Source organism: Mizuhopecten yessoensis, unplaced genomic scaffold (assembly GCF_002113885.1).
Source record: "Mizuhopecten yessoensis strain PY_sf001 unplaced genomic scaffold, ASM211388v2 scaffold11079, whole genome shotgun sequence".
Classification (NCBI taxonomy): domain Eukaryota; kingdom Metazoa; phylum Mollusca; class Bivalvia; order Pectinida; family Pectinidae; genus Mizuhopecten; species Mizuhopecten yessoensis.
Window position 1 is genome coordinate 311,293 of NW_018408869.1, and position 15,991 is coordinate 327,283.

The following is a 15,991-nucleotide window of genomic DNA, read 5'->3' on the forward strand; positions in this document are numbered from 1 at the left end:
TCAAATATGTTAAAAACTTTAAACAACTTCTTCTCAATAACCAAAATGTTCAGGGTGATGCTATTTTGCCAGTAGCATGCATGGGTGAAGGGCTACCAAGTTTGTACAAATGAATGACCTTGACCCATTTTCAAGGTCACAGGGGTCAAATATGTTAAAAACCCTTTAAACAACTTCTTCTGAATAACCGAAATGCTCAGGGTGATGATATTTGGCCAGTAGCATGCTGAGATGAAGGGCTACAAAGTTTGTTCAAATGAATGACCTTCACCCATATTCAAGGTCACAGGGGTCAAATATGTTAAAAACTTTAAACAACTTCTTCTGAATAACCAAAATGCCCAGGGTGATGATATTTGGCCAGTAGCAAGCTGAGATGAAGGGCTACAAAGTTTGTTCAAATGAATGACCTTCACCCATTTTCAAGGTCACAGGGGTCAAATATGTTAAAAACTTTAAACATCTTCTTCTCGATAACCAAACTGCCCAGGGAGATGATATTTGGCCAGTAGCATGCTTGGGTGAAGGGCTACCAAGTTTGTTCAAATGAATGACCTTCAATTATATTCAAGGTCACAGGGGTCAATTGTCTTAAAAAACCTTTAAACAACTTCTTCTGAATAACCAAAATGCCCAGGGTGATGATATTTGGCCAGTAGCATGCTGAGATGAAGGGCTACCAAGTTTGTTCAAATGAATGACCTTCACCCATTTTCAAGGTCACATGGGTCAAATATGTTAAAAACTTTAAACATCTTCTTCTTGATAACCAAACTGTCCAGGGAGATGATATTTGGCCAGTAGCATGCTTGGGTGAAGGGCTACCAAGTTTGTCTAAATGAATGAACTTCAATTATATTCAAGGTCACATGGGTCAATTGTCTTAAAAAACCTTTAAACAACTTCTTCTGAATAACCAACATGCACAGGGTGATGATATTTGGCCAGTAGCATGCTGACATGAAGGGCTACAAAGTTTGTTCAAATGAATGACCTTCACCCATTTTCAAGGTCACATGGGTCAAATATGTTAAAAACTTTAAACATCTTCTTCTTGATAACCAAACTGACCAGGGAGATGATATTTGGCCAGTAGCATGCTTGGGGGAAGGGCTACCAAGTTTGTCTAAATGAATGAACTTCAATTATATTCAAGGTCACATGGGTCAATTGCCTTAAAAAACCTTTAAACAACTTCTTCTGAATAACCAACATGCACAGGGTGATGATATTTGGCCAGTAGCATGCTGAGATGAAGGGCTACAAAGTTTGTTCAAATGAATGGCCTTCACCCATATTCAAGGTCACAGGTTTCAAATATGTTAAAAACTTTAAACAACTTCTTCTGAATAACCCAAATGCCCAGGGTGATGATATTAGGCCAGTAGCATGCTGACATGAAGGGCTACAAAGTTTGTTCAAATGAATGGCCTTCACCCATATTCAAGGTCACAGGTTTCAAATATGTTAAAAACTTTAAACAACTTCTGAATAACAAAAAATGCCCAGGGTGATGATATTTAGTCAGTAGCATGCTGGGATCAAGGACTACTATGTTTGTTAAAGTGAATGACTTTGACTTATATTCAAGGTCACAGGGGTGAAATTTGTTTAAAATCTTTAATCGACCTCTTCTGAATAACCAATGGTCCCAGGATGTTGATACTTTGCAAGTTGCATCCTGAGATGAAAGGCTATACAATTTGTTTAACATAATGACTTTGTTCGATTTTCAATCACAGGGGTGAAATGTTTAAAAAAAAATAACAGGTTCTTTTGAATGAATTTTAATCATAAATACTGATATTTTATTTTGCCTGTAGCTTTATTTTAGATCACTTTTAAGGTTACAAGTGTGAGATTTGTACCAGGTGAGCGATGCAGGCCCATTGGGCCTCTTGTATTATGCCCGCTGAGTTGTTTGAGGTCAGGTACATGGTTGGGTCCTTGCTGACCTTTCAGTATTGCTGAGATTTGGATGCAAATCAACCTCACCTCATAAGTACTAAGTAAATGTAAATGATTTGACCTTGACATGAATAGGATTAACCTTGATTTACAGATATGGTGTGGAAGGACATGAAACTGGAATACTTCTCTACATGAGTGGATTTTCCCATAAAATGAAGGTAAGTGAATATTGTTTGTTTTAAGATAATTATCTGGATAATTTTATCTCTGCGCAACCCTTTAAAATTGTTGTGTGTTTGATTCATCGTAACTTTTGCATGTCTGTATTTGTGTGTGTGCATGCATACATGCACAAGACACCTTGTGGAAATCTCTACCTGTCCATATCAGTGCCTCACTGGTACCTGGCTGAGTTGTTCAGCAATGTTACCTCCACTTATTGGTTTGGCAGGATAAAAGTTCTTCTACCTTGAATTATACCCAAAGTAAACAAGATTATTTCATTCTGATGAAGTGGATTTTTACTCACGGATCTGTATGATAAAGAGGCACTCTGTTTAAGTTTCATTTAAACGGTAGATGTACCGATCAGATCATTTCTTAGTTTATGCATAAACTAATATACTATTTAAAAGGATTTTTAAGACATTTCTATTCAGACAGGGAAGTTCTATGTTTGGTGTTATTGTCTCTGGGTTTTACTCTAATGTGTAGCCTGGGATGTAACCCCTACACTCGTTTTACATGTATATATAAGCAGTTATTGTTTGGCCTAGTTTTACAGCCAAAAACTGACTGCTTCCTACAGCAAAAAAGTGGGAAGAAATGATGAGGAATATCTTCCAAATTGCAATAAAAATAATGCTGTTTTTCCCTATTCATCAAGGAACAAACTGTTGTAAAAGGTAGAAATTACCTGAGGGAAAGGTTTCCAAATATTGTCACACATACAAATTAGCGTATTAAGATATTGTAACTCTATGTTCTCAGGCCATCACCGACCTGTTACTGGACCGTGTGTTTGGGTTTCGCTGTACCAGAAATGAGTTTAAGATGATGAAAGAGGAGGTAACTCGTATCTACAATAACGATATGATCAGACCAGACAAACTGGCAAGGTAATAATGATCATACTAACACACTTTCCTCTGGAGTTTTTTACACTGGGTCAAAATTTTCATCCTTTTTTTTGGAGGTAATGTACATGTATGATATCCCAGCTTAGAATAGTAATAATAATCTAATAAGAATAAAGTTGAGTTTCGTAATTTGAAATAGACATTCAGTCTATAAACCCTACAGTCCTGGTGCCAGTAACTTCATGGTTTAATGCCCTTACTTTTGTTACATGGGTTTCTAGTCTAACAAACAAGAACAACACCTTCTCATGATTTTGGTACTGCTGCAACACTTTCACTATTTTGGGAATCAATATTGAGGATTATGGAAGCCAGGATTAAAAAGGTTTCTGTTGATTCCGAAGATAGATTGAATCAGGGTATTGTAGACATCTGGTTTTGTTGTTAGGAACAATTAGTTCCTGTAATTTTAGCTGCTAGGATTAACAATGTTTCTGTAGATATCTGGAGGTCTGGTTAATTTGTAGACCCTGAGGATAAATAAAGTTGTTGAAGTTTCTGAAGGCAGGATTTGACAAAGTTCCAATAAATTTCAGGATGTTGAGATTTGCAGTCACATCCCCTCTGAACTGGCCTATTCCTGATCGCTTGGGCCGTATCAACGATATCACACATGATATGTTTGAGCGTTTTGTTGAAGAGTTCCAACAAAATGTCTGGGTAGAGAGCTTTCTGACAGGAAATTTCTCGGAAGAGGTAAGCCCACCAACCTAATTGTTTGTAATCTTTCAGAATCATGTCATTTTTAGCTCACCTGGTCCAAAGGAGCTTATGCCATGGTGCGGCGTCCGTCGTCCGTCAACTTTTCCTAAAAATCGCTACTAGTTATGAACAACTGAGCAGATTTTGACCAAATTTAGTCAAAAGCATCCTTGGGGGAAGGGGAACAAATTTTGTATAAATGGTGGGTCTGGCCCCCCTGGGGGCTGAGGGGCAGGGCCCAATAGGGGAAATTTAGCAAATTCTTTAAAATCCTTCTTCTTCTGTAGGAATGAAAGGATTTGTTCCATATTCGGTCTGAAGCATCCTTTAGTAAAGTGGAACAAATTTTGTATAATCCGTGGGTCTGGCCCCCCAGGGACCTGAGGGGCGGGGCCAAATAGGGTAAACATGTCAAATTCTTTAAAATCCTTCTTATTCTGTAGTAATGAAAAGTATTGTTCCATATTTGGTCAGAAGCATCCTTGGGGGAAGGGGATTTTTTTTTGTATAAACGGTGTGTCTGACCCCCCTGGAGGCAGAGAGGCGAGGCCCAATAGGGGAAATAGAGGTAAAACCTTTAAAATCCTTCTTCTACCATAGGGATTAAGGAATTTTATCCTAATTTATTCGGGAGCATCCTTCGGCCAAGGAGACTCAATTTTCTATAAGCAGTGGGTGTGGTCTCCCAGTGGCTAGAAGGGCGGGGCCAAATGCAAATAGGAGAAATAGAGGTAAAACCTTTAAAATCCTTTTTCGACCATCGGGATTAAGGGATTTTATCCTTATTTAGTGGGCAGCATCCTTAGGACAAGGGGACTTAATTTTGTATAATTGGTGGGTATGACCCTACTAGGGGCATAGGGGTGGTGCTCTGTTTGAAGTTTGTTCTTACGATATCTCAAGTACTGGATGGAATTTTCTGAACTTTCATATGTACTTACAGCACCTACCATGGAGTGCTATATCTTTACTTCATACCAATTATTTTAAACATATTCAGGTGAGTGATACAGGCCCTCTGGGCCTCTTTAAATGTTATGAAGTTGTGAAAAAAACCCAGAAAATAAGAGTACAGTTATAAAAATACATCCATGTTAATCGAAAACTATTACAATTTACCGATCTGCTTGACCTCCAGTAGTTTGGAAAGATTGTTTATTCATACATTACAGGTGTTTAAGTCCATAATAGGCCTTCTTTATTTGATTGGACAAATATACATGGCAGCTGCAGCCTCTGATTGGTCGAAATTTAGTTAGATTCAATTTTGGTATGTTGGTGTATAATGGCACTACGAATCTACTGTGATTTCCATTTTACCATTTGGCAGCTGGCTGCTGTTCCATGGCTTCTGATTGGTCAAAATTAATTAAATTAATTGTCAGATTTTGATAAAATTCTGTAGGAAGGTGCATTACCTGGTGTGGCACTGCAATGTTTTTGTGTCAGTTTCAATTGAAAGTGTTCATTGACTTTCTTTCTGTCTTTCATTATAATCACTCACCAAGGAAGCAGCAGGTTACAAGGACAAGATCAATGCAGTGTTACCAGGAGCACCACTTCCAGTCACACAACTCGTCCAGGTAATAACACCTCCTCTTGGTAATAACACCTCCTCCAGGTAATAACACCAACTCCAGGTAATAATACCTACTCTCGGTAATAACACTTCCTCTAGGTAATAACCCCTACTCAAGGTAATAACACCTCATCCAGGTTATAACAGCTCATCCAGGTAATAACTCCTCCTCCAGGTAATAACACCTACTCCAGGATATAACACCTCCTCCAGGTAATGACACCAACTCCAGGTAATAACACATACTCAAGGTAATAACACCTCATCCAGGTTATAACAGCTCATCCAGGTAATAACTCCTCCTCTTGGTAATAACGCCTCCTCCAGGTAATAACACCAACTCCAGGTAATAACACCTACTCTAGGTAATAACACCTACTCTAGATAATAACACGTCCTCCAGGTAATAACACCTCCAGGTAATAACACCAACTCCAGGTAATAACACCTACTCAAGGTAATAACACCTCATCCAGGTTATAACAGCTCATCCAGGTAATAACACCTCCTCCAGGTAATAACACCTCCTCCAGGTAATAACACCTACTCCAGGTAATAACACCTACTCCAGGTTATAACATCTCCTCCAGGTAATAACACCTCCAGGTAATAACACCAACTCCAGGTAATAACACCTACTCAAGGTAATAACACCTCATCCAGGTTATAACAGCTCATCCAGGTAATAACACCTCCTCCAGGTAATAACACCTACTCCAGGTAATAACACCTACTCTAGGTAATAACACCTTCTCCAGGTTATAACAGCTCCTCCAGGTAATAACACCTACTCAAGGTAATAACACCTCCTCAAGGTAATAACACCTACTCCAGGTCATAACACCTACTCCAGGTAACTTGACTGAGAAATGAAAAAAAAAGATAGCAAATTATACATAAATTTAAAGTAGATTTAAATTTCATTCACAATGAGTTGTTATTTAATACTTGGAAACAGTGTACTAGGAAATGTTCACAGCAGTTTAATTTTTGCCTTTTCCCCAAAATGTGAAGCGCGAAACTAACACTGGTTAAAAAATGATTCATTAGTGAAGGACAAAAGTTTGATCGGTGGAACATTTTCCAGTTTACAGTATCAAAATTTTACGATCCAAGCTAATTGAAAGATGTTATAAATAGCTGTACTTTTAGTTAGTGTGCGTAATCCAAACATCTTGAACCTTTAGATGTTGTGTTTAATCAGAACAGCTTGTACCTTTAGATATTGTGTGAAATGGTTGTACTAAGTTTTAATAACATGTTTGTTTTTTGGCTGTAGAAAAAGTTGTACGAGGTCCCTGTGGGCAACACCTACTGTCAGGTCAAAGGTTATAACTATGACGACAACAACTCGTGTGTGGTCGTATACCTTCAGTCGGAGCCAGGCAGGATTTACACCAACACCATCAACGAAGTCTTAGGGGTAATATATTTACTATAGATATCGTTCTTTAGGTTCAGTTAAGTTTTCATTCATTTTTCAATTGGTGAAAAACAAGGTTTCCAACTTATATTAATCTTTCTTGATGGCCTGGATGGAAGAAGGTCTTAATGGAGAAGGAAACTGGAGCACCTTGAGAAAACCTATAGAGTTTCGTAGGTGACCCAATACCTTTTCACATCCAATTGGGAATTTGGATCCCAACCGCCCTTGTGAAAGACAAATGTGCTATCTACTCCATCACCTGACCACCCTGTCCTTGGTATTTTGTTTTAAATAAAACATACACAAATGCTGTAAATTTCTTTGATTCCTGCTTTGACATGTTCATGGTCTTGTGAATACATGCCAATTTGTGCTGCATGCTAATTAAGGCCAAGCAATAAAATAATCTGAAACTTGTGGGTAGTAGCTTTTAATTATATCTACTGGAATGATTTGTGCTAATTATCTTTAAGAGAACTTTTACATTGGAAATTAAATAAAAAGACAGTTAAAATTTTCTGTTTGTTTTTGATAACCAACGTTGATATTTTTCTTTCACTTCCTATGTAGGTACACTACTGTATATTTAGGGTATATTTGTAGACACGTCTGACAGAGCCCTGCTTTGACTTCCTATGTAGGTACACTACTGTATATTTATGGTATATTTGTAGACACATATGACAGAGCCCTGCTTTGACTTCCTATGTAGGTTCACTACTGTATATTTAAGGTATATTTGTAGACACGTATGACAGAGCCCTGCTTCGACTTCCTGCGTACTAAACATCAGCTAGGTTACAGCACATTCTGTGAGTATCTGCTGACAAACGGCATTCTGGGATTGGCTGTCACTGTCGAGTGTCAGGCCAACAAATTCAGGTTAGTACTATGCTTTTTAATTACCTTGTTAATGTATATTTGTCGAATGGTCATTTCCATTGTTTCAGATCCTGTTTCAACCTTCCACTGACACTTTCCCTCACAAAATCAACTTTGATATAGCTGCTTTCCTTTCTAATTTAAAAAAAAAAAAATGATATATTGAATGATAAACTTTAAAATGTCTCATATTCACTTATTTGGCTCTTTTAGTTATCAATATCTTCAGTTATACAAGCATGTATGAGTGTAGTGTGAAGATTACTGAGTTTTTTTTTACGGTGATGCTGTTTTTGTATATTTCAGTATGAGTGTAGTGTGAAGATTACTGAGTTTTTGTATGGTGATGCTGTTTTTGTATATTTCAATATGAGTGTAGTGTGAAGATTTACTGAGTTTTTGTATGGTGATGCTGTTTTTGTATATTTCAGTATGAGTGCAGTAGACAAACATATTGACGACTTCCTCGTAGAATTTAGGTCAATTCTTGACAGCATGACAGAGGAAGAATTCAAATCACTGGTAGGTGTACAGAAGCTTTTATTGAATTTTTAGTGGTCAAATAACATCAACACCATTGTTTGTATCAGTTTAATGTTGCTACACCCCTAGAGACTTAGTTCCTTAGTCATAACTTTGAAAGGGTTAAGATCCCTACCCCATACCCGTATATACAATTTCTGAACATAAAGATAAAATCACCATCATAGATCATTAGACTGGATTCTTGAGTCTGACCACACCCCTAAGGATCTAATTTTTGAGTCACAATTAGAAACAGTTGAGATCCCCACCCTTTAACCATTCATACAGTTGCTGTGCATGACAACTCAAACACAGATATGCCGCCAGGATTTTCCTCAGAATGTGCCCCCTCCTTTAGGGACTATGTCCCTGGGTTATACCAAAAATGGTTTACTCTTACCAGGGACTTACTGTCTGGGTCACAACTTGGAAACAGTTGAGATCCCAACCCAACTATATATACAATTGCTGAGCATGAAGAGACAAATACACATATCTACCAGGATTTGCTCCAGTGTCAGGCCAAATACATGGTGACTTAGTCCCTTGGTCATAGCTTTGAAACTGTTGAGATCCCCATCCCATTACCGCATATGCAATAGCTTGGGATGCAAAATCTAACACAGGTATGCTACCAGGTTTGGCCTCTGGATATGCACAACCCCTGGTAACTTATACTCTGGGTCATATAAACATGGAAATGTGATTAGGTATACAATTGCTCAGCATGAAGAGATGAACACAATTGCGTTACCAGAATTGGCCTTGGGGTCGATCCCACCCTTTGGGACTTATTCCCTGGGTTATAACATGGAAACATTTGAGATTCCCACTCTATAACAATATATAGAGTGCTTGGCATGAAGATTTGGATACACATGCATATGCTATTAGGAATGGCTCCAGGGACTGTCCCAATCCCTAGGATCTTATTAGTCCCCTACCGGTGAAACCGGGGGGGGACTATAGTTTTCCTCTCCCTCCGTCTGTGTACGTACGTACGTACGTAGGTAACACCAATGTTTGTCAGCGCACACAAATACAAAGGACCATAATATTTTGGACAAGTTCGAATTTCAGGGTTGTTTGATCAAGGTCAAGGTCACCATAACTATTTTTAGAAAATCCTTGTCAAGGCTCTAGCGATTTCATTCCTTGAGGTATTTTTAACAAACTTCATACAATTACAAAGGACTATAATATCTCGAACAAGTTTGAGTTTCAGTGTTGTCGGGTCAATGTCAAGGTCACCGTTACAATTTTATGAAAATCCTTGTCAGCGCTCTAGCCGCTTCATTCCTTGAGGGATTTGGAACGAACTTCATTCAATTACAAAGGACCATAATATCTCGAACAAGTTTGAGTTTCAGTGTTTACGGGTCTAGGAAAAGGTAACCGTTATTATTTTTAGAAAATCCTTGTCAGCGCTCTAGCGGATTCATTCCATGAGGGATTTTGATCAAACTTCACACAAAGGGCCAAGTGAGCTTATGCCATGGCGCAGCGTCCGGCGTCTGTCGGCCATCAACTTTTTCCTTTAAAACGCTACTAGTCCTTTACGGCTCAGAGGATTTTGACCAAATTTGGTATGGAGCATCATTGGCCAAAGGGTTGTTAGTTTTGTATAAACAGAGGGTATGACCCCCCTGGGGGCAGAGGGATGGGACCAAATAGAGGGATATTAGGTAAATCTTTAAAAATCTTCTTCTTTTCAACCAATAACAGGATTTTGACCAAATTTGTTCTAGAGTATCTTTGGACAAAGGAGCATCAAGTTTGTATAAATGGAGGATGTGGCCCTTCTGGGGCGGGGCCCAATAGGGGAAATAGAGGAAAATGTTTCCCCTACTATACAAGTGAGGGGATTTAAACCAAATGCAGCCTGAAGCATATGCTTAGGTACAAAAGAATCAATTTTGTATAAACTGAGGTGTGTGGACCCTCTCCTTTGGGGAAGATGGGTGGGGCCCATTAGGGGCAATAGAGGAAAGCATTAAAGATCCTTCTCCTTTTGTACCGATGAAGGGATTTTGACCAAATTTTTTGTCTGGAGCATCCCTGGAGGCTACTAACCTCCTTGGGTCTTAACATCATAACATGGTGTCTTACCCACCAAAACTGATTTAAATGCAACTTTGTTTCTTGTACTCCTTTGATAAACCAATATGGTACTCAGCAGGTTTTAACTTGAAAATAAAATACCAGGTGAACTATTAAGGCCCCTGGGACTCTTGTTTAACACCAAAGGGTACCAAAGGGTGTCCATCGTCCGTCGTCCGTTAACATTTTACATTTCCAACTTAAGCTGAAATACTGTCTAAAGGATTTCATTGATACTTCATGGGAATGTTACGGACATTTCCCTGACCAAGTGTTGTTATGTTTCGGGTCGATCAGAAATCAAATATGGGCGTCACAGAGGCCATTTTGAAAAACTATTTCAAACTTAAAGTCAAGTTCTACTAGGCCGATTTAACTGAAACTTAGTGGGATTGATCGAATTATGGTCCTGACAAAGTGTTGTTATTTTTTGGGTCGATCAGAAATCCAATATGACCGCCACGGCCGGCCATTTTAAAAAACAATTTCAAACTCAAAGTCAAGTTCTACTGGGCCGATTTAACTGAAACTTGGTAGGAATGATCGACTCTTGGTCCTGGCAAAGTGTTGTGTTTTTTTCCAGGCCGATCAAAAATCCAATATGGCCGCTGAAAAAAAAAATCAAGCATAAAATCAATTTCTAATAGTCTGATTTAACTGAAACTTGGTCTAGGAATGATCGACTGATGGTCCTGACAAACTTAACTTAACGTTATACTTAACTATTTTTTACTCAAATTGGTAGGGATGATTGACATCATTATCTCCATTTCATATTTCAATAATAAAAATAAATACTGTAAGACTCAGGTGACCATTAAGGCCCATGGGCCTCTTGTTAGCTCAACTAGGTGACCATTAAGGCCCATGGGCCTCTTGTTACCTCAACTGGTCCAAAAGATATGTTGGCAGAACATCCGTCGTCAATGTGTCCATCCATCAACTTTTCCTTCAAAATGCTGAATTGCTCAGTAGATTTTAATTAAATTTGGCCTGGAGCATCATTTTACAAGGATCTTCATTTTTGTATAAAGAGAGGGCGTTGTTTCTCTTAGGGACAGAGGGTGGGGCCTAATGGGGGAAATTGGGGGAAATCTTTAAAATACTTCTCCTTCAGTGCAATTTGGAGGGGTTTTAACCAAATTTTATCCAGAGCATCATTTGGCAAGGGGAACTCAATTTTGAATTAACGGAGAGTGGAGCCCCCTCTAGGGACAGAGGGGCAGGCCCAATGGTGGAACATAGTAATAAATGTTTAAAATCCTTCTCATTCAGTACAATAGGTACTTGTGAAGAGCATCCTTGGGCAAGCTGGAATAAAATTTGGTGTAAAGCATCTCTTGGCAAAGGGGACTTAATTTTGAATTAACGTGACACCCCTTCCCCCTCAAGGTGGCAGAGGGGAGGAGCCCAATAAGGGGAATAAAGGGATATTTTAATGTAAATTAGGTGTAAAGCATCCTTGGGCAAAGTGGAATCAATTTTGTATAAATGGAGGATGTGTCCCACTGAGAGCAGAGGGGCACAGCCCAATAGCGAAAAATTGAAGTAAATGTTTAAAATCCTACAAGACTCTCTCATATGTACCAGATGTGGATAGAGAATTCCTCCAGACGGGACTCAATTTTGAAAAACTATTTCAAAGTTAAAGTCAAGTTCTGCTAGGCCAATTGAACTGAAAGTTTGTAGGAATGATCAGCTCATGGTCCTGACAAAGTGTTATTATTTTTCAGGTCAATCAGAAATCCAATATGGCCGCCACGGCCGCCATTTTGAAAACCTATTTAAAACTTAAAGTAAAGTTCTGCTGGACCAATTGAACTTAAAAGTTTGTAGGAATGATTGACTCATGGTCCTGACAAAGTGTTGTTATTTTTCGGGTCAATCAGAAATACAATTTGGCTGCCATGGCCGCTATTTTGCTACTAAGTTCTAATAGGCCGATCTCACTTAAAATTGGTCTAGGAATGATCAGCTCATGGTCCTGACAAAGTTAAGTTAACATTATACTATTTTACTCAAATTGGTACATATTTCAACAACAAAAATAAATACTGTAGACTCAGGTGACCGTTTAGGCCCATGGGCCTCTTGTTACAGTAGTTGTGGTGGCAAATGCCATTCTTGATTTGTAAGTTAACTTTGATAAGTAAAAAAACAAACAGGACCTGGTACTCACTTCAGCCACAGGAGTTGAGCAAATATTATTTAATATACAATACTAACAATTGATGTCTTATACTTGTAGCATACAAAGGGTGTCATGCACCTTTTAATTCACTTAAAATTGAGAGATATTTGAAATAGCCATGTTTGAGATGTGTCCAGAAATCATAACTCAGTATAAAACAAAAGGAAAGTATGTAGTCAATATGCAATTTATGTAAGTCTACTGAAATGAGTCAAGTTGTAAATTTCAAGTCAAAATATTAATTAGAAAGGAAATTATTGAGAAAACAAATTTTGAAAACAGCAAACTATATTTGTGATTTACCCTACCCCTTTTGGTACCCCCAGAAACCCACTTTCGGTCAAAGTTTTACCTTAGTTTTTACGCATGTCATACCATAGGACATCTTTGAACAAAATAAGGAGGTGAAAATCCAAATATACACAGGTCCAAAAAAGTGCCTTGTAGACACTCATCCTTTAGTCTGGAGCATCCTTGGTCCAAGAGGACTCAATTTTGTATAAACAGTGGGGGTGTCCTCCCTGGGGCAGAGGGGTGGGTCCGAATAAACCTTTAAAATCCTTCTTCTTCCATAGGTATTGAGGGATTTCATCCCGATAAGGTCTGGAGCCTCCTTAGGGCAAGAGGACTCAATTTTGTATAAACGGTGTGTGGCCCCTGGGGGTCAAAAGGATGGGGCAAAATAGGGGAAATAAAAGTAAACCTTTAAAATCCTTCCTCTACCAAAGGGATTAAGGGATTTGGTCAGTGTAACATGTTAAACGCCCCTCTGACTACTATCAAGTCTCTACTGAATCTGTTTAATCTACATACATTCATATAGATTAGTACTGTCAGGAAATATTTGGTGTTAGGCAACAAGATGCACTTTGGTCCTTGTACTCCAAATCACAGGAAAAGGTGTTTTTAGGTAAAAAGGCATTGTGGGATAAGTATGAAACTTTCACAAATTAAATATCATCACGTAACTAATGTCTAAGCCAAGTTGCATGCTTATCCCCAAATGCTTTTTATGTACAATCAGCAGATAAACATTGGAAATAGGCAGACCATTTTATAAAACAATGAAATCCGTTAACTTTAACGATTAAAGCAGATACTTTCCTTAAGGCTAGAAGACTTTAAATCAAACTTCATATATTAAATCAATCATTAGCTCGCCTATTCGAAGAATAGGGGGGCTAATGTAGTCACCCCGGCGTCGGCGTCCCACCTTCCGAGGTTAAAGTTTTGGTGCAAGTTTTTTCAAGGCAGTGTTGGATCATCACACTCAATACACAGTTGTCTATTATGAGTTTAAGTCAATTATATCGAGTGTAAGCAATGTGCTAGACCATATTTTCATATTTTATGGCCCAAAAACAGCTTAATTGGACTTAGTTAAATTTGAGGTTAAAGTTTTTGGGCAAGTTGTTTTGTGAAGTGTTGGACAACCACCATCAATAGGCTGTTGTCTATTATAAGGTTGAAGCATTTATATGGAGTGTTAGCAATGTTCTGGGCAATATTTTCATATTTTATGTCCCAAAAACAGCTAAGTTGGACTTAGTTAAATTTGAGGTTCAAGCTTTTGCGCAAGTTTTGTTGGGTAGTGTTGGACCACCACCATCAATAGGCTGTTGTCTATTATAAAGTTGAAGTATTTGTATTGAGTGTAAGCAATGTGTTGAACCATATTTTCATATTTTAGCATCCAAAAACAGCTTTATTGTTAATTTCTTAACAATCACTTCACATAGATGTTTCTACACATTTAACAGTCCTTGAAATATCCTGGTGGTAAGTGAGGTGGCAAATAAAATAACAGGCACTATATCAACGTTTTACTATACATGTGTTTCTATTGATAGTTACAGTATTATAATAACATTCATAGGCGAGCTATGCTGTTCTCCGACAGCTCTTGTTTTTAGGTCACCTGAGCTTTAGCTCAAGTGACCTATTGCTATCCGTTTTCGTCCGTCGTCGTCCGTCGTCTGTTAACATTTTACATTTCAAACTTAAAGTCAAGTTCTGCTGGGCCGATTAAACTGAAAGTTGGTAGGAATGATCGCCTCATAGTCCTGACAAAGTGTTGTTATTTTTCGGGTCGATCAGAAATCCAATATGGCCGCCACGGCCGCCATTTTGAAAACCTATTTCAAACTTAAAGTCAAGTTCTGCTGGACCGATTGAACTGAAAGTTGGTAGGAATGATCGCCTCATGGTCCTGACAAAGTGTTGTTATTTTTCGGGTCGATCAGAAATCCAATATGGCCGCCACGGCCGCCATTTTGAAAAACTATTTCAAACTTAAAGTCAAGTTCTGCTAGGCCGATTGAACTGAAACTTTGTAGGAATGATCGACTCATGGTCCTGACAAAGTGTTGTTATTTTTCGGGTCGATCAGAAATCCAATATGGCCGCCACGGCCGCCATTTTGAAAAACTATTTCAAACTTAAAGTCAAGTTCTGCTAGGCCGATTGAACTGAAACTTTGTAGGAATGATTGACTCATGGTCCTGACAAAGTGTTGTTATTTTTCGGGTCGATCAGAAATCCAATATGGCCACCACGGCTGCCATTTTGAAAAACTATTTCAAACTTAAAGTAAAGTTCTACTTGGCCGATTGAACTGAAACTTTGTAGGAATGATCGAATCATGGTCCTGACAAAGTGTTGTTATTTTTCGGGTCAATCAGAAATACAATTTGGCTGCCATGGCCGCTATTTTGCTACTAAGTTCTAATAGGCCGATCTCACTTAAAATTGGTCTAGGAATGATCAGCTCATGGTCCTGACAAAGTTAAGTTAACATTATACTATTTTACTCAAATTGGTACATATTTCAACAACAAAAATAAATACTGTAGACTCAGGTGACCGTTTAGGCCCATGGGCCTCTTGTTACAGTAGTTGTGGTGGCAAATGCCATTCTTGATTTGTAAGTTAACTTTGATAAGTAAAAAAACAAACAGGACCTGGTACTCACTTCAGCCACAGGAGTTGAGCAAATATTATTTAATATACAATACTAACAATTGATGTCTTATACTTGTAGCATACAAAGGGTGTCATGCACCTTTTAATTCACTTAAAATTGAGAGATATTTGAAATAGCCATGTTTGAGATGTGTCCAGAAATCATAACTCAGTATAAAACAAAAGGAAAGTATGTAGTCAATATGCAATTTATGTAAGTCTACTGAAATGAGTCAAGTTGTAAATTTCAAGTCAAAATATTAATTAGAAAGGAAATTATTGAGAAAACAAATTTTGAAAACAGCAAACTATATTTGTGATTTACCCTACCCCTTTTGGTACCCCCAGAAACCCACTTTCGGTCAAAGTTTTACCTTAGTTTTTACGCATGTCATACCATAGGACATCTTTGAACAAAATAAGGAGGTGAAAATCCAAATATACACAGGTCCAAAAAAGTGCCTTGTAGACACTCATCCTTTAGTCTGGAGCATCCTTGGTCCAAGAGGACTCAATTTTGTATAAACAGTGGGGGTGTCCTCCCTGGGGCAGAGGGGTGGGTCCGAATAAACCTT

The 15,991-nt window shown here is 38.3% G+C and overlaps 1 protein-coding gene across 1 annotated transcript in view; it reads left to right on the forward strand.

Moving 5' to 3' along the window:
- LOC110465454 (nardilysin-like) overlaps positions 1–15,991 on the forward strand; it is a 53,399-nt gene that overhangs the window by 26,479 nt on the left and 10,929 nt on the right. The window contains exons 22-28 of the mRNA XM_021521268.1: positions 2,063–2,129; positions 2,902–3,029; positions 3,587–3,746; positions 5,261–5,335; positions 6,611–6,754; positions 7,503–7,639; positions 8,071–8,161. Coding sequence (XP_021376943.1) covers positions 2,063–2,129; positions 2,902–3,029; positions 3,587–3,746; positions 5,261–5,335; positions 6,611–6,754; positions 7,503–7,639; positions 8,071–8,161 — 802 coding nt within the window. The remainder of the gene's footprint in view (positions 1–2,062; positions 2,130–2,901; positions 3,030–3,586; positions 3,747–5,260; positions 5,336–6,610; positions 6,755–7,502; positions 7,640–8,070; positions 8,162–15,991) is intronic.